Below are 20012 nucleotides of genomic sequence, written 5' to 3' on the forward strand. Positions count from 1 at the left end.
CCACCACTATTATAGCCCAATATTATTTTCAATCATTTGAAAATAGCCAAAATAGCCAATAGCAGATCTACAAGCCAAGCTTGTAGATCTGCTATTTTCAAAAGATGTTCATACATTTTAGACTACAACGTGAAATGGGACAATCTGCATAATGAGTACTTTTTATTTTTGGTAGTTTAGCCTCCTTTTACTCAAGTAAATGTTCAATTCCGGACTTTTTACTTGTAACAGTGTTTCCACATTTGCATTATTAATATTTGTACTTAAGTTTAAAATAACCCTGAATATATTATGGTGCTTCGGTTCAACAGTTTGTGGATAAAGTAAAAGTCAAAGAGAGGCTGCATCATGATCATGTTAATGTCAATGGAGGAGGAGTTCTGCGTTTGGCTCGACTAACTTCTGTTGTGTGAGCGTGTTTTCTAAAACCACGCCTCTGTATTTTTCCTCGGCTCCGTGTGCGTTGATTTCATACCAAACTCATATTTGGCATTCCGCCTTTTCTCTTCCCCCCGCCGTGTCAAACAAGGGAAATCTTTCCGAGGGAATAATAATAACCACACATCATCTCGGCTACTCTTCTTAAAAACTTGCGTGCTGTTGGAGTTTATAATACGTTGCGTTGAGTCGTGCCTCTAACTAAAACGGCGGAGGGCGAGCGATCAGATTGTAAAGGTGAGTGGTTTAGTCCTTTTTTGCAAAAAAAGTTCTTTGTTATGTGCAACAACTTTTTTTCCCCCTTCCTTTCCGTGCAGCTGCTATATGCTCTGCCCCTAGCTGCCTGCGTGAACCGCGCTGCCTGCCTGAAGTTTTTGGGATATTTGTCATATTTGGCATTTTTTCGCCGTGCATTGCTGATTCTGAGCCCCCGTGTATTAGCGCGGAGGCTCCCAGTCCCTCCGCCATGTAGCGGGGCTATAATGGCGGTGAGTTGGGACAGATCTGTCGGGCTTTCTTTTTTTTTTCGGGGACTTTGTGGAGGTATTATTAGCTCCGTTAGGCTAGCACGGGTAACTTAGCAATTCAACAAACTCGTGTGTCTTTTAGTTTTTGAGACATGGTTTTGCTCGGGTTTTTGTGTGTGTGTGCACGCGTCATGCTATAGACTAGAGTTGTTGTTCTTTGATCAGCAGGGGTTTGTTGATGCGGTTAGTAATATAGTAACCACTTTTGCTACGTTGTGTCCATTTAGGAACTCCAGCAGTCAGTCAGCCAGCCCAGGGGCCTATGCTATGATCATGGCTGGCTACTTAGAAGCTTTCTCCATACTGGGGATCAAAGGCATATATTGTTGCCAAGTTAGTTTGTTAGCCGGGGCGACTTTTCTCTCTCTCTCTCTCTGTGTCTCATATAATGGGATGTTTCACTCTCGTACACAAACAGGACACACGGGCTACATTTTTGTGATTGCGAAATATAGAACACCTTTTGGAGAGAGTTGTTTTACAGGTCTAACCGAAAAGTCTTTTACAGTTCATGCATTACTCCATCAGTCTCTCTCTCTCTCTCTCTCTCTCTCATGATACTCAAATGGCCTCTCTGTCTCTGAAGACCAGTCCATCTTCTTTTAAGGACACACTATAACACCCAGCATATTATAAGCCATAGCTGGGACCAGGGCCATGATATGTTATATAGCTGTGATGGATTGAAGCTAGTGTGAGTGTGGGGTTAATCACTCTGTGTGTGTGTGTGTGTGTGTGTGTGTGTGTGTGTGTGTGTGTGTGTGTGTGTGTGTGTGTGTGTGTGTGTGTGTGTGTGTGTGTGTGTGTGTGTGTGTGTGTGTGTGTGTGTGTGTGTGTGTGTGTGTGTGTGTGTGTGTGTGTGTCTCTCTCCTGTCTGTCTCTGTCTACTCTGTTTGCTGCTGAGCTCATGGCTTTATTTAGCTCCCACCACCAGCCCCCTGTCCTGACTCCTGCCTGCTGGCTCCCCACAGCACTCAAACACATGACCTTTTGGCCACTGGGAGATAATTTGAAACCAGCCGAGCTGTTGTCGGTGTGTGTCTGTCTGTCTCTCTCTCTCTCAACTGTGATCTTGAAAAACTTACATCACTACTACTGACGTCTTTCTTTCTGTAAGACTTGCTGTGTCTCCGATTGTGTTCAATTTTCTCCATCCATTCCACAACTTCTCCAACAATGTATATGCAGCTCACTTGTTGTGTACGAATTATATCATTTCGTACTACCTCGGAGAGAGAGAGAAAGACCCTTGAATTGAATTGACCGAGCAACCACACACTCAGGCTAAAGGATTATTTATACTCCATAGTCTGATGTTGTGTGATGGGATGGGAGTGTAAATTAAGCTTGACCACTTAAGCCCTACATTTGACCCGGGTCCCCCAGGGGTCTAAACTCAGCCCCCTTCTCTCTACAACTCTAAACCAATACACTTCGCCGGAAATAGCCGATCTACAATCTCACAGAGCTTTTTTAGATCTGCCATTTTCTGGGCAGAATGTTCACCCCCAGAATTGTTTAAAAGTTCCAAGTTCTAAATACACACACCCACATGAAGCCTTGAATTCATTGGAGAATATATAGTTTTTGTCACATAACCTAAGCCAATAATTTGATGACCGGCAGAGTCTCTGGTAGGAGTCTCCTATTGACCGATGCCCCGGTCATCAAATCATCGCCTCAGCAATGCTAAAAAAACAAAATAAAATCTCCAATGAATTCAAGGCTTCGTGGCGTGTGTTATTGATTGAAAATAAGTCCTCCTTTTGGGTGAACTACTCCTTTTCTTAAAAATAAATAAATTAATGTATTCCTGTTAATCACACACACGAGACTTTGATTTAAATATGAATCTTTGGAGTGTTGTACCTCGACAGACAGACACGCACCAAGTCGAAATGTTCCATGAGGCTTTGCTCTTTCCTAACCAGCTCTCACCAGGGGGATACCCGATCGCTATGGCAACAACACGGGCCCTGTCAGCGGTGATTGAGCCTGGGTCGGCCCTGTGCTGTGGTGCTGACCAATATAATATAAGCCCACCACAGCAGCACTGTTGCCATGTCTGCTTTAGTATAAACGAAAGCGACTTTGGGCTTTTTCTGTAAAGTTACTTGGAAATTATTGGTGGTTTGCATGTTTTTGAGCCCGTTTGCGCTTTTATCCAAAGCGCTTTACATAGATTGTGCATTACATTCACCCATTCACACACCCATTCATACACCGATGGCAGAGGAAACCATGCAAGGCACCAACCCGATCATCGGGATAAAATAAAGGGTTCAGCATCTTGCTCAAGGACACTTCGACACTAATGCCGGGATCGAACTGGGAACCTCACGGTTCCCTTCCGGCCACTCTACTCTACTTTTTTCAAGATTTTCTTTTTTTGAAAATTTCGGATCGGCCATTTTCAAATAGCCCATGCATTCAAACGTGCTCATGTGGCCTGTTATTAGAGTCACTTTCTTTTGGGATTGTTTTCATTAGACCTCGTTCGCTTATTTGTCTCTCTTGCGAATAAATGTGGCAACGCTGCACAGCAGGGGAAAGCTCTGTGGTGACCACAGAGATCCTTTATGGATTGTCTGTCAGCCACACTCTGGAAAACATTACACACAGCACACCACATCCATGCTACATATGAGCGCAGCGGCCTGTTTGTTGAGGCCACTTGGACCGTCCTCAACAATAACACAAGAATGTGTAATTTCCTCATGTGGGCCAGCGCTGCAGACTGACTGGGTCAATAGTAGTGCTTTGGGGCATCCATATCGATGGACAAAATGAAAATGTCTTGTCGTTTTTTTAACCAAATATACCTCTATCAATGTTAGGATGGACATTATCGCATTGTGACAAGAATATAAATTATCTTTAATTTGTCTATAATATTAAAAAAAAATAGCGAGGATGGCAGATGAAGATTGTTCTTTATGTTCTATGTTTTTTTGACAGTTTTATTTACTTGTTAAAAGTATCCCTGGCTAATCCCTGGCTAGATTTGTAAATCTACCTTAAATATTGTATTTATCTTTTTACAATTTAGGCATTTAGCAGTGGGGCGGTGGTGGCTCAGGGGTAGAGTGGCTGGATGGTAACCGCAAGATTGCCTGTTCGAACCCGGGCTCCCCCAGAGTTAGTGTTGAAGTGTCCTTGAGCAAGACACTGTGACTTCTCTGTGTGTGTGTGTGTGTGTGTGTGTGTGTGTGTGTGTGTGTGTGTGTGTGTGTGAGTGAGTGAGTGAGAGAATGGGTGAATTCTTGATGCACAATCTCTGTAAAGCGCCTTTTGATAAAGGCGCTATATAAATGTACCATTTAGCAGACTCTCTTAATCCAAAGCGATTTACATTAAGCAAGAACATACGTAAACTAATTTAGTAGCTTACTTTTACTCAAGGGGGACAATGACCGTCGCAAGCAGATGATGTCATTTGTCCTTGAGTGGTCCAGCCCTATGCTGTGAAATGTATGGAATACAAAATGTATTTAAAATATATTGCTCATATTAACCTTTAAGTATTAAGTGATCTTTTATTAGCACATGCATTCCATACATTCCATGGGATGGGGCTGGAGGACCACACATGACATCATCAACTTGTGACAGCGCTGTCCCCCTTAAGTAAAACATGGACTATTTCTAAAATAAATACAATATTTAAGGTATTTTGGATTTTTGTTGTAGAAGGCAATTATAATGTATTGAGGCATAATACAGCTTTTTAGCCAGGCATCCTTTTAAAATATGTCTACTTGGGTCCTAGGATAACATAATGAAGCTTAACTGACCAACACCTCACCACGGCACTGGCATAACATCCATCCATATATCGCCCGGCCCTAAAATAGGTCACTTGTGTCGTGGTCGACTTTCTCCGCAATGGGAAAATATTGTCAACTGGTCTTGCTGTCAAAATGTAGCTCTATTAAACGGAGGGCCCTCTCCTTCAGTTTCATTTCACCCCTTCGTGTATCGGAGATAACCCTGAAGAACCACCGCAGTAACCTTCGGGGCAGCAGGCAGGACCAAACAGGTGGTCTCTTTATTGCCCTTGGGGCCAGTCATTTTTTAAATTTACAACCTCTTGATGTTGTGCCATGTTGTTTGTCACGTCTTCAACTGTCCTATTCCATAGCTATTAATACACCCCCCCCCCCCCCCCCCCTGTACTATGGAAGCTGTAAATTACTTCGGCCAAATCCGATCTTGCGCCGGTGGGTTGAAGCGCAAGCCATCTGCGGCCTGGGAATTCTGTCACCATGCGTGGCACCTGCAGATTGACCCCTAAACACTGGGCATCTCAGAACCCTGTCTATTGGGGCAAGATATGGGCGCAAGACCAGTGGTTTTCAATTTCAACCCTTTTCATATCGAGGTCCATTATTTATTTGGCATTTGAGCCACGGACCACCATTTTGATATTTACATTAGCCCCTCGGAACCAGAAGTAAAGAATATCTGTTGTCGTTGGATACGATTTTGTCCACAATCCCATGCTGTAAATGATGTTGTTTCCATTAGGAGAGATAACAAGTATTCCAATTGCCATGTCTGCTTAGTATAAGCCAGTGGTCCTTGAGGGTGTTATAGGTGGTCCCTAGCTAAATGATCTAGACTTGGTAACCAACGGTCCATTTGTATAGACAAATTCTAATTGTGTAGACTTCTTGTAAATTAAGTAAAGCAGATGTTTAACAATAATTTAACTCTTGAGCATAAAATTAACCAAAATGGACCCATAATGGTTCATTTGGTTTCATTTTATGCTCTTTTAGTTACAGAACTACAAGGTACCAACTCTCCATTTAGCTGGAGACCACCTGGAACCCCCTCAAGGACCACTGGTGGTCCCCCGGACCACTGTTTGAAAACCACTGCCCTCCTAGACAACCAACCCAGACCACTGTTCTGTTTTAATCTCATGGATTAAAGTCGCCATGCCACGATTTCAGCCATTTGGATTCCATAGAAGCACATCGTCGGCATGTCTTCTGTGGAAGCATGTTGCTCACGCAGCGAAAATAGCCAATCCACAAGCACTCTCACATTGAGAGCTTGTAGATGTTTTCGGTTATTATTTTAAGATTGGAGCATTTGAAGTGGTCAAACTATAGCAGTGTGTTCAAAAGCATCTTCCATAAATCTTAATAGTCTGGGATATTTCATATAAAAGCAAAGGTTAAAGCCTCAATTTATTGATTTCCTCACCTGGGTGGCAGTATGTAGAACAGTAGGGACATCATCATTTGGAGTTGGGCACATTAACGTCTGTCCAACTGCCTGTGTCAAGTAAATAAAACATTTGGGCCAGTGGATTTTTATCATTTTTTTTCTTTCCAGGTTCCCCTTTGGGCAAGTGCTTTTGAATGAGGAGGCAACCGTCCACATTAAATAGTATTGGTCATTCATGAAGAACACAAAATGCTACCATTTACAAGTAGCAGGTCGACAGTTATCGATTGGATTTAACATTGTTTAGTTTTTTAGATATTTTTTGGCCTACAGACAGTAGACTGACAGGAGAGGGAGAGAGGGGAACTGATACACAGCACAGATCGTCATGATTGGGACTTGAATCCACAACGTACATGCTGTCAGGCGTCTATGCCAGGCTGGATTTAAGAATAATTTGATTCACTTTTTGGGCATGAACTTTAGGCATGTAGAAATTGACCTGTACTTGCCTGATGGGCAAGAGTGTGTGTGTGTGTGTGTGTGTGTGTGTGTGTGTGTGTGTGTGTGTGTGTGTGTGTGTGTGTGTGTGTGTGTGTGTGTGTGTGTGTGTGTGTGTGTGTGTGTGTGTGTGTGTGTGTGTGTGTGTGTGTGTGTGTGTGTGTGTGTGTGTGTGTGTGTGTGTGTGTGTGTGTGTGTGTGTGTGTGTGTGTGTGTGTGTGTGTGTGTGTGTGTGTGTGTGTGTGTGTGTGTGTGTGTGTGTGTGTGTGTGTGTGTGTGTGGGGGGGGGGGGACATACAGAACTGCCAGTCAAAGCGAAGACTGGCCAATCACAGCGCGTGCTCACCAGACATGCTTACAGAGACTCCTGACAGACTGCCATGTTATTTGTGTCCAAAGTGGCCAGTGGCCAGTGCTGCTTTAATCCATGTAGTTTTGGGGTATAACAACAGCTTAGTGGGATGTGTGTATGTGTGTTATAGACGCATCATAAGTGGATAAATAAATGCCTCCGCTTCTGTACAGGTGGACTGCATGATAATTAATTAAGCAATTAACATCTATCATGCCCTGTGGTTGTATAACAACTAGAAGCTTGCGCGTCTGCCGCACGCTTACGTCTAACACCATGCGTCCGTGTTGTTGTTTCTCCGTGTATATTGTGTGTCCGAGTGAGACACACACCATACATTTTGAACGAAGTCAGACAGCGATGTGTCTTTGGCCACTTGGGGTTTCGTCCGTGCTGGGCTAGGTTGTGTGGTCGCTCTGCAATCGAGCTAGGATAGAGAGAGGTAGGTAAACTACAGGGAGAGCGAGCGTTCCGTGCTCAGCTCACCGCAGTTCTCGGAAAGCCCCGCTGTGATTGACCAACTAGACGAACAGCCACAGAGCTTGGTTGAAAATGCAGAGGTCAAGTCAGTGACGTATCATGGCCACAATTTAAGCACAGGCGTGAACGGCACTTCCGCATACGTCACGGTCTATGACTTGGCCACCTGAAAGCACGCACAAAGTTGTGCGCTCCATGGGCACAAATACATTTGCATTGTGGTCGTTAAAGACGAGATCAAAATCATGACTATGAATGAAATTGTGTTCATCTAAGTGTCCATCTCGTTGTAGATTGTAGATCTGCTAGAAAACTATTATAACAAAATAATTGCGATTATGTAATAATTGTGACATGCCTAACTGCTGGTATAGAGAGAAATGACTGGTTGGAGAGGGGGGAAAAGTGTAGTTTTCTGTGTATGTGAAGTAAAAGATGTATGGGGCAAAGGTAATACATACGGTGCCTTGAAGTACATAGTTCTTTACATTAGGAGGGAGATAAGAGTGGAAAGACAGAAACCTGAGTACTACTGTATCATCATCTTCTGAATAGTCATACTTCTGTTCTGCATCATTGATCTTACCACCGGTGGGGTTTTTTTTTTTTTTTTTTTTTTTATAATGTTCTGTTTATTCATTTTTAGTTTTTTTTTTTTACAAATATAGCAGTAAATTGAGAAATACAAACAGAGTAACAAATACAAAAAAACTTAAACACAAACAACACACAATTCCAAAACAAGACAACCAAAGAACATTCAGAACAAAACAAAACAATACATATATATATATATATATATATATATATATATATATATATATATATATATATATATATATATATATATATATATAAAAAAAATAATAATAATAAACCCACTCCAATATAGTCAATGTACAAAGCAGTTCTTAATATTGTAATTAATGTAGCAGCTTTTGGCTAGTTTGGCTAACGGCCGATGTAATCTACCTAAAACCGGGCGAAATCCTTGTGTGCACGCTCTCGCACGCACGCACGTGGTCTTTATGTGCATAGCTGCGTAATATGTGATATTCGGGGCTTGATTAGAGCTTAATTTGACTTGGATATTAAAATAAACGATGATCGCTTAGCATCCCGGACAGATGACTGTGTAACACAGTGCAGAAAGCTAGCGGATGTTGTGATCCGTTTAACCGGAAATGACATCGCCAGATTCGCTCTAATTCGGTCAAAATCGGCATAATGGTGAAGTTACCGCCACCATCACGACTGTGTTGGGTCCACTGTTAATTAGGGTGGCCATAAGGGGGTTAAATTGTTGGTCATTGTGAAGGGGACCCCCTGATATCCTCTCAAAGGACTCCACTGGGTTGAAGGTTACACAGATGAATATTGTGACCATAGCGGATCTACAAGCTCGTAGATTTTGAAAATGTTTGCCTCTTTCTTATAATATTATATTTGTATCACCGGTATATTTCTTATAGAGAAATCTATTCATATGCTCCAACTTTCCTGTGATGTTTTTCAGAAACAATTCCTGGATCTAAAATTGGTTTTAAATGCTGAAAAGACCAAATGTATGCTTGCTTTTTTTGTTTTTTGTTTTTTTTTACAAAGGGAAGAGTTTTAAATTAAAATTATCCTCGGCTATGCACCTCAAATGACACCTCCATTGAACGAGTGCCTCATTATATAAAAACCTCTATGAAAAACGTACTTTTAATATAGGCCTACACATTGAAAGATTAACAAAGCAATTGTGAATTAAGCTCTGCTTTTTTATCACAATAGATCCTGCTTTCCATGGTCTACTAGAAAGAGGCTAATTGAGGCACTATTCCCCTCTGCTCTGGACTATGGGGACATTATATACAGAAATGCATCAGCTAGTGCTACCGCACTTTTGGTGTTAGCATTATGTTATGCTTTAGCTATTGAAAAATAGCAGATCTACAAGCTCATAGCGCGCCACCGAGTGGCGCGCTACGAGCTTGTAGGTCTGCTATTTTAGAAAAATCGTGAAAATGAATAAGAATATATATTCTTTCGGAAAACATTTTTTCTCTTTTTTTTTTTTACGTCGGGCCTAAATGGGTTAAAAGCTTGGACTCAGTTTATCATTCTGCCCTCGGATTTATAACAGGTGACAGCTATAACACCCATCACTGCATACTGTACAATCAGGTTGGTTGGCCCTCCCTTCCATTGGTTCTTATTATCTATAAAGCTTTAATTGGGAGTTCACCCTCTTATTTAAATTAACCTTTAAAATGGAAAACTATTTCTTATCACAAAGCTCTCAGGACTACTAGGAAAATCTGCTTTTAAGTGCTCTGCTCTGCACACTTGGAACACCTTACAGACTTCACTCAAGTACAGCTTTCTTGTTTCCCTAGGTCGTTTTCAGTCGGACATATCAACTTTGGTCAATCTCAATTGTACCGGTTTTAATTGATGGTGATAAACTATGTGATGTGTAATGTTCTTTTATTCGACCCCCCCTTTTTGACATTGTTGTTGTGTTTTTTGTTATCTTGGAGGGGCCCAGCCCTCAGTGTGTTCTCTGAGAACTAAAGGTTGAAATTAAATATTTGTCAGTTTGACCAATGTTTGACCAGTTGTTCTAGTATAGTTTGTTGATTACTTTTGATGCAGTACTGAGTAGTGGTTAAAAGTCCTTAAATTGTCACTTTACTGCTATCTGGGGGGACCCCCCCCCCCCCCCCCCCAAATCATATGGGGACCTCCCCCCTGGTCCCTCCTGACCCACAGTTTCAGAATCACTGCCCTAGAGAGAACGATCCCTGCAAAGTCACTGCTGAGTCATCACTTTGAAAGAAAGTAAGTCACTTCCATCCTGATGGGAGGAGTGCTCTCTTTCAGGATGACAAGCCCCCCTCGTCCACAAGTCACACAGGTTCGCTGAGTGGTTTGAGTAGGAAAATGATGTGATTGCAAATCATTTTATGGCCTAGCAGGGCCAGGGCTACACAGTCACCCGATTTCAACCCAATTCGATTGGGTGGATCCCAATCGAATTGAAATCCATTAGATGGCACTCTGCACCACCACCACCATCATCGTCGAACACACCCAATGGTGGAATATCTCTTTTTGGAATTGGAATGGTGTTCCATTCCTCCCCTCCATTGGATTTCAAGAGACTTGTTGTACAATCTATGCTGAGGTGCCTTAACCCATTTTGACCTGATATCAGATTCTAAAAATGTCTTCTACATCCTGACAGTTTCCTGAAAAAGCTATGTTTCTATCTCAGTCGTTCTTAGATTTTTCAAAAATAGCAGACCTACAAGCTCGTAGCACGCCACTCGGTGGCGCGCTATGAGCTTGTAGATCTGCTATTTTTCAATAGCTAAAGCATAACATAATGCTAACACCAAAAGGGGTTCCTGCCCAAAATGGGTTGACAATGTTCTTGTGGCTTATTGGGGAAACTTGGCAATGGATTCAAACATCTGGTCAGCTGTTATCCAATCTCTGCTGTTTTGTTTCCTTTGAATTTGCCTCTGGGGGCGGGCCTCAATAGATTGTGTTTAACAGGATGTTGGCCCCGTTTGGCCCGCCCTCAGCCCTCCACTTCCTGTGGTGTGCCTGTGTTTTCATTCCCACTATCAACAAAGTATACACGTTCTGAATGGCCTTGCTGACAGATTCAGTAGCGCAACTCAGAATCTGTTCTTGAGAGATTAGCTGTTATATGGGGCGACTGTGGCTCAAGAGGTAGAGCAGGTCGTCCAATGATCCATGGGTCGGCGGTTCGAATCCCGGCTCCTCCTGTCTACATGTCGAAGTGTCCTTGGGCAAGACACTGAACCCCAAATTGCTCCCGATGTGCTGGTTGGTACCTTGCATGGCTTCCGCCGCAATCGGTGTATGAATGTGTGTGTGAATGGGTGAATGTAATGCACAATCTATGTAAAGCGCCTTGTATAAAGGCTCTATATAAATGCACCATTTACCATTTACCATTTATCAAACAAGGACTAAATACTCCCCATCCAGCAGGCTGGCAGAGGAACAATAAAACTGAGGTCATTATCTGCTAATATTTGACCAACGATGTGGCATTGAAAAGCACATTGAGCCACAAAGATAAAAGAGAAAGCACATTTTTGAGAAGAAATTTGTCGCTTGTACATGGGCTACCTTTTGGTGTTTAACACTTTTTAGGACAATTTCTGAAAGTATAAAATAAGACTTGCATGTTCAGGAAAAGACAACAACTTTGCCATATTTGTGATATTTAGGATATCCAAAATATAAAGCGATAACGAGTCTCATAGACAATATCGATATAATAACGATATATTCAGGGCTGTCACGATTGCAAATTTAAGTTGACGCTTAATTGTCACACAAACAATTTAACGATTGAATTGTGTTTTTTTTGCATTGAAATGTTACAATTTGTATTTCTGTTTGCCTTTTAGGCTTTGTAATCACAAATTACACACGGCAGATCACTGACACATATAATATTTTTTTTATAATTTATTCTTTCCCGAAAATGTGCAAAATAGCGGAAATAGTTGCTCTACAGGCATAGATGTAGATTGTAGATCTGCTATTTTTGAACGTTTGAAAATGGATGGACATCTTTAAACATTTAAACAGAATGATTATGACAATTATGCAAAAATAATTGCGATTATCTCAAATAATTGCGATTATCTCAAATAATTGCGATTATCTCAAATAATTGCGATTATCTCAAATAATTGCGATGAGGCGATTACATAATAATTATGACAGGCCTAGATATAATAGCCTGGCATGGTCAGAATAATATCACTTACTGCGTAGAATCGATATTAGTCTGGAACTTTGGTGTGGAAGATTTATTCCCAAGGGGTGGTTACAAACTGATTCAGACCAGCAAAACGGTCTCACCTTGAATAGTGGGCTGTGCTTGGTCACCCCCACCTCTGGGGTGAGTGGAATGTAATTCAGACCCAATCTGACCAGGAGGGATTTCTTTTTTCCTTTGGCAGATTAATGTGGTTTCTAGGCTATAGATGTATTGCTCAGCACTACTGTCTAGTACAGGGGTGGGCATCTTTGAAGATGGAGAGGGCCACTATAGTTCCACACTCAGTTCCAAGCGCGTCGCAAAAATAGCCAATCTGTTTTGAGCTTGTAGATCTGCTATATTTGAATTGGAATCCTGAAATGTACCATTTTTATTTAATTTAGTTATACTTAATGTTAACTTTATGAACTTAAATGCAAATACAATGGACGTAAAAAGGCAATATATATGTTTTATACTTGTAATTAAGCTACTATAGTGAAGTAATTAAAGCGGGTCATGTTTGGAATTGTTACGGCTGAAATCGATAATGTATCAGTATTCCGGTATTAACCTGCGGGCCATGCACATTAAGTGAAGGTGGGGGGGCTGCATGTGGCCCCTGGGCCGCCAGTTACCCATGTATAGTCTAGTAATAGAAGTCTGCTTTTTCCCCGTGTGTGTGTGTGTGTGCGTGTGTCCCCCACGCCCAGGTGTGTGGTGGTCGGAGCCGTCATCATTGCGTCGGAGTGGAGCTGTCGTGACAGCCCTGAGGGAGGGCAGGAGGACGAGCATGGCGGCGGCAGCGGTGCCGAGGGCCTGGACACAGCGGACCGGGGACTGGACGGGGACCCCGAGGGCGTGTGGAGCCCCGACATCGAGCAGAGCTTCCAGGAAGCCCTGGCCATCTATCCGCCCTGCGGCAGACGGAAGATTATCCTGTCGGACGAGGGCAAGATGTATGGTGAGGAGGACACGGCACATTGATTTATATATCCCATTAAGTAAGAGCTCAGGACCCGATTCTACAAAATGTCTTCTGACATCCTGACAGTTTTATGAAAAAAAAAATGTTTTTTTACGTCCGTGATGCTCAAACCTTTTCATGTCAAGGAGCCCCAAAATTATACAGTATGTATTAAGTTTAAAATAATGGGTTAAAGTGGTTAAAAGCTAAGGTGATAGATGCGTTCCCGGTCTTAATGGATTAAATATGCAGACCTTATCTCTCCGTTCCCTACCGCAGCTCCCCCTACTTGGGTCAAAGTCCACAAGCATAAGTCTGCCTCTCCGTTGTAAATCAATGCTTGGGATTCTTGGCTTTGTTCCAGATATTAAAGGGACACAATATACATATAGATATACCTTTTTTTTATTGATGATCCCGCGGGGGATATCTGGTTGTCGTGGTAATACCGCAGTAACGGAACATTCATCATCTTAATAAGCATGATAAAAGATGACTAAGCTGGGGATTAGAAATACATTACCATGAGAACCCAAAGGAGGTTTAGGTCTGCAGGTCTTCTGTGTGTTGTATGAGCTATTAACCCATTCAGGCCTGACGTGTTTTGGTTAGATGCTATGCACAATTAAGATGGAGTCCTGTGTCACCTTGATATGGGTCCTGTGTCACCTTGAAATGGGCTCTGAAGCTGGTTCCAACAGACCCTGGGCTCTCAAAGTGTTAACAGTACTAACGGGGTATACATATAGTACACGAACAATCTATCCGCAGCAGTGTGGGTGGTAATGTACAGTCAAATCATAGTGGATAATGAGACACATTTAATCACTATTTTGTTATTATTATGTAAGATTATCTTGTAGGTTGCAATCAAGCATGTGTTACGCCTCGCAAAGTAAAAGATGTTTGACAACAGTAATCCTTATCTCTGCTTAAAATGAAAAATGAAAGTGAGTAAAATGTATGTCATGAATGTGTTGCAGACTTAAAACAGCAGCTCCTCCTTTTCGTCCAAGTTATTCCCAACAAAGCGTACATGTGTTTGCAACACACATCTCTTCTGCCTCATCATGTCCACGTCAGATATTCTGTACATAACAAGCTTAACTCGATACATGTCAATGTCGACTTCTCGTGTTTAGGGCCTAAAAACCCAGCTATGCCAATGACGAGAAGACGAGAAATATTGATTACTATTGATTCAGAAAGGTATCGCTGATATTAACCACCGTCGCTACGTAACGCTTGCTTCCACCATGGTGGGTCGATTCCAATGTTTTCCCTCCGTCCACTCTCATTATAAGCGTGATCTTTAGCTGCGTTTTTGGCGTAATTGAGGCTGATATTGAGGTGATTGTTATAGGAGCTCAATAATACAAACTCAGCGTGACCTCGCGGTTCTGATATTGGCGCTAATGACAAAAGCGAAGGGGACCCACTGTGGCACGGAAATGGCTGAATACTACTTCCGGTTCATGCAGGTCGAATTTCTTCTTCAAAATAACACACAGGACTGAGACCCCTGGCAAGGGAGGCATAGTGCTGGAGTCAATGGTGGCACGTAAAAGGGATAGTTCACCAACAAATAACCTTTTCTTTGTTTTCCCCCTTCCTATCCATTACTCACCCCATGGAGAGGTGAATTCATGGATATTTCTTTGTTTTTGTCGCATTTCTAAGCCAATAATTTGATGACCAGCAGTGGTTCCCTATGGAGACAGAGTGCCTCCTTTGTTCCCTATGGAGACACACAACCTGGATTTCGACTGCAGCTTTAGCACCACACCACACAGGTTATATAATGTATTGCAACTATGATCCCTATGGTCTAAATAAAAAGTCAGTGAGTGATCAATCATTATGAAGTGTTTGGCCCCGCTTAGCCTAACCCTGGAGTGGGTACTTTTTAGGCACTCATTTAGTACCACTTTGACACCACTCAGTGACTCGGCCCAATTCCTTGGAGTGGAAACGGCGGTTTGGAGTGGAGTGGTGTTTAGACCCTGGCAGTGGAAATCAGGCTAAATAGTCTCTTCAAATTATTGGCTTGGAAATGCGACAAAAACAAAATGTCCATGAATTCAAGTCTCCATGGGGTGACTAATCGATCGAAAAAAAATCCCTTTAACCCATTTTGAGCGGGAACCCCTTTTGGTGGTTACATACATTATGTTATAATTTAGCTATTGAAAAATAGCAGATCTACAAGATCTTGTAGGTCTGCTATTTTTGAAAAATCGTTAAAATGTGCCTCAAATCTTTCAGAAAATTGTCATTATTTAGAAGACATTTTTTTTTCATTTCGACGTCAGGCCTGAATGGGTTAAACAATATTGTTTCTCACCTAGAGAGTTTCTCTTTCAAATATGCACAAAAAGGTTATTTGGGGGAAACTAACTCATTGACATTGAATGTCCAGTAACTGGCCGGTTCGCAAGAAAGCACCAAGTTTTCCAAGAATCCTGAACCAATAAAATATTTTGGCGGAAAAATAGGGGACTTCGGTTCCCTTTTGTGTGCCAGAGAAGAGAAGTGCTAGCAGCAAGTATTTCAGACCAGAGAGGGAGCCATTATCTTTGAGGTCGCCGAGGGCATTGGGCACTGGGAAAGGGCAAAAGGTTAAGGCTAGCCGACATGTTAGGGCCGACACGTAAACATCATGTGGCTGCCGTAAGTCAAACGGAGCCGGTTGAATGGTCAGGGCCACCACCCTCCCTAAGGTAAACCTAGCCGCTTGATTAACCACATGAATTCCGAAGTAACCGTGCTGTTCTGGAGGAGAACATTAAGTGGGAAAATTGCGAGCTTGTCGATCGCCTATCGCGTTTGACGCACAGTGAAATGCTAGCCCTCGCTGGGGACCCCCTGTCAAGTAAGTCTGTTTAAGTGGGTCCAAAAGCCGGTTCAGATTGGTGGATTTAGAAGGCATACCACCACCGGTGTGACACCAGGAGCCTTGCTCCGGGTTCAGACCCAGACGTAATGCTTGTCGAGGTTTTTTTTGGGGGGTGGGGGGTGGGGTAGAGGTTGGGGGGTGTCCACGATGTTAACTGTCAGTAGAGCTTTGGTTTATTTTGACCATATTTCTTTTTGCTCCTACTGTAATGCAGGCCTTGGCCGGTGGCCAACATTCCTAGCATACTTCCCTTGGCTGAGGGATGGCATTCCTGCGTGCAGCAGCCTGTACCGCATGGGGGTGTGTGTGTGTGTGTGTGTGTGTGTGAGTGTGTGTGTGTGTGTGTGAGAGAGAGTGTGTGTGTGTGTGTGTGTGTGTGTGTGCGCGTGTGTGTGTGTGTGAGTGCGCATGTGTCTGAGTGACGGGGATATGTGATCCCATGCGACAGAAAGGGAAGGTTTGTTTCAGCGTTCCGGCATTTTCTCCTTTTGTGGAAGTGCCGGGCTCACTGCGCGCTGTGTGTGTGTGTGTGTGTGTGTGTGTGTGGACTGTGGACCACCTCCCCCACCCTTCCGTGTCCATAAATGAGCGATGGCAAACTTAGACGGAGGCGCACACAACACTGCTCGGCCTGGACGGACGGACTCCTTTCAACTTTGAAATATAACGAAGACCCGCGTCTCTCTCTCTCACCACGTTAGCAGCATATTGGAGCCTAACCCTGTGCTGCTTTCCACGTGAGCCGTAAAGTAGCTAGCGCCCCTGTTCTGGGGTGAACGTGTGGCCAAAATCTAGCAGATCTACAAGCTCATAATGTGTTGCGTTGTGGCGCTTGTATATTGGCTATTTCCAGTTAAGAGCATAGGTGGTGAGGGGGGGAAAAGGACCAGACCAAGTAATGGAGCGGTCAACTAAGGCCACATTAACCCATTTAGGCCTGACCTCAAAAATTAAAAAAAAATATTCTAAATCCTCCAGTTTTCTGAAATAAATATTTTCACGATTTTTCAAAAATAGCAGACCTACAAGCTCGTAGCGCGCCACTCGGTGGCGCGCTATGAGCTTGTAGATCTGCTATTTTTCAATAGCTAAATTACAACATAATGTTTAAAACACCAAAAGGGGTTCCCGCCCAAGAAGGTGGCAATGGTCTCTAGAGAACAGGACAAAGTGCTGTTTAGACGGAGGCGCGACAGTGATTGAAAACGCTGTAGTGCGCATGCCAGTGGCTAGGTGGCGGTGTGGAGCACTATGACCTAGGACTAGACCAGTCGTGCATGCGTACTAGCCACTTCCGTTCTACTTCCTATCACAGCTGTTTGTTTACACCAGTGCAGCTCGGTTCTGAGGCTCTGCAGCACCAACGTAATAGAACACTGGTTCCCAAACACTGGGTCGGGACTCGGGACCCATTTGTGGTTACACAGACAAATTCGTATGGGTCCCTTTTATTTTTTTGTTAACTGCATTTTGTTTTTAATTACTTCAAAACATTATTACATTATTTTCAGTCATTTCATGGAGATGTAAAAGAAATATCCAAGTAATTCCATAAATTAGAAAACAAATGTGTAGCCTAGTCAAGCGTTGAGAGTTTGTAGATCTGCTATAGTTTGGGTTCCCGGCGAGACATCAACTTTCTCTTTTGGGTCTCGGTCTAAAACGTTACTTTTTTTTTTTTACGACTGTAATAGAATACTACGTAGCATCAGCTCATATGTAGCATGAGCGTGTGTGTGTGTGTGTGTGTGTGTGTGTGATCAGCAGACACATCACCAGCTTCTCTCCTCACACACTGACCCAGATAATATAGTGACTGTTTTAACAACCAAAAACATTGGTAGCAGCACACCCTCTTCAGAACTTTTGCTACAAAAACATATGATACATATGTTTTTATTTTATTATTATTAACGGTGCAGCCTAAAGGCCTTTTCAGATGGGCAGCGATTCACGCTCCTAGTAATTCATTTTCAACGAGACCTGCGGTATTTTATTTTTACGCATGGAGAAGTCGAGGGGCGACAACGCAAGCGTATTTATGTGGGTGCGGTCCCGTGAAATAGAGCGTCGCAGTCCTGTCGCCTTTCATGAAGACGACAGGCCCAGGAAATAATTCCCCATTAATTTTCCCCATAGACATTTCAAAAAGTATTTATTTAAATATCTGTAAGCCTCGAACAAAGCCAACTCAAATCATGACAACAAACACAATTTTTTGGGCCGACCAAATAATTAGAAAGAAGAAAAAAAGGGCAGGTTACAACACTTTTTGTTGTTGTTTTTCTTCTTTGTAATTATTTGTTCGGCCCAAAATATGTTGTTTCGTGCACCGACTAGACCTGGGTTGTGTTGAGCTTTTTCTTCCACGCTTGTGTTTTCAAGATGTTTTGGCCATTATCTTTGGAACGGAAGGTCCAATCTGCTCAGTTCAAAGCTTGTTGGATGCCTGACTTTTAGGCCCGGAACCTTTCCGGGCCTAAAAGTATGGTAAATGTTCTGGTCGGCCCAGTTAGGGCCGGGCCTTATTGTCGGGCCCGTTGAGAACTTTTTCTCGGCCCGACCCTGCACAGACTACTGGCTCCTTGTAGGTTAGTCTACACATATCTCCATTAAGGAAGATGGATGAACATAACATTGTCAGCGTGTTCTGGTATCAATCTAGTGCGCACGTCTGTTGAGCATAAGGTCTGCTGCTGAACAGCACTCTGACGTCAGCACGGACTGCCCCAGCACACACACACACACACACACACACACACACAGAGAGAGTTCGGTAGGTCACAGGTAGCCTGTCTGGGAAAACAGAGGCCATTAACCACTTAAAGCCCATATGGTTGACCATATGGGGTCCCTCAGGGCTCTGTTCTATTGTGTTCTCCGTTATTGTGGAGGAAAGCTTTCGCTGACAAAAGCCGAAACAATAATTTGATGACGGGGTCATCGGTCAGTAGGAGACTTTTTGATTGTCCTACCCCAGTGGTTCTCAAAGTGGGGTCCGGGGACCCCCAGGGGTCCTTGAGGGAGTTCCAGGGGGTACCCCACTCCCCGGCTAAATGATAGATAGATAGGAACCAAATGGACCCTTATGGGTCAGTAACTCTGAGAGTGTACAATTGGAACCAAATGGACCCGTCACTTAGACACTTACAATATAAATTAGGCTCCCAGACATAGAAATGTCATTAAATGGGGGGTCTGTGGGCTAATGCATGTCAAACTGGGGGATCCTTGAAATGAAAACGGTTGAAAATCACTGCTAGAGCTGTAAATCTTCCGTTATGGTTGGTCTCTGGCTGGCATATCTTTTCAAATGGGGGTCCGTGGGCTAACGAGTGTCATTTTGGGGGTCCTTGATTTGAAAACCACTGTCCTACCGGAGACTCCGGCGGTCATCACATTGGCTTAGGAATGTGTCATTTGTTTTGGGGGTGAACTTCTCCTTTTAAAACCCATTTTGGGCAGGAACCCCTTTTGGTGTTAGCATTATGTTATGCTTTAGCTATTGAAAAATAGCAGATCCACAAGCTCATAGCGCGCCACCGAGTGGCGCGCTACGAGCTTGTAGGTCTGCTATTTTTTTTAAATCGACCACTGACATAGAAACATAGCTTTTTCAGAAAACTGTCAGGATGTAGAAGACATTTTTAGAATCTGATCTCAGGTCAAAATGGGTATAACACCATACTAATGGAATCGTTTCCTGGGGAAACGTACGTACGTCTCTGAAGTACAGTGGCTCTGTCTCCACATTGTTTACTTTACCCTGTGCATGATGGATCACTTGGATGCACCAGAGCTTCTGTTTGAAGTGGTGTAGCATGTTGCTCGTAGTCGTACTGCTGTTGTATTTCACCATCGTTTCCTCAAACTCT

The 20012-nt window shown here is 43.0% G+C and overlaps 1 protein-coding gene across 4 annotated transcripts in view; it reads left to right on the plus strand.

The window, feature by feature from the left end:
• Positions 1–448: 448 nt before the first annotated feature.
• tead3a (TEA domain family member 3 a) overlaps positions 449–20012 on the plus strand; it is a 45970-nt gene continuing 26406 nt past the window's right edge. For all 4 annotated transcript variants that reach the window (XM_079495864.1, XM_079495862.1, XM_079495863.1 and 1 more), the window contains exons 1-2: positions 449–675; positions 12988–13238. In XM_079495864.1, the coding sequence (XP_079351990.1) occupies positions 13232–13238 (7 nt within the window). In that variant the 5' untranslated portion in view covers positions 449–675; positions 12988–13231. The remainder of the gene's footprint in view (positions 676–12987; positions 13239–20012) is intronic.

This window comes from Electrona antarctica, assembly GCF_951216825.1.
Source record: "Electrona antarctica genome assembly, chromosome: 2".
Taxonomy (NCBI): Eukaryota; Metazoa; Chordata; class Actinopteri; order Myctophiformes; family Myctophidae; genus Electrona; species Electrona antarctica.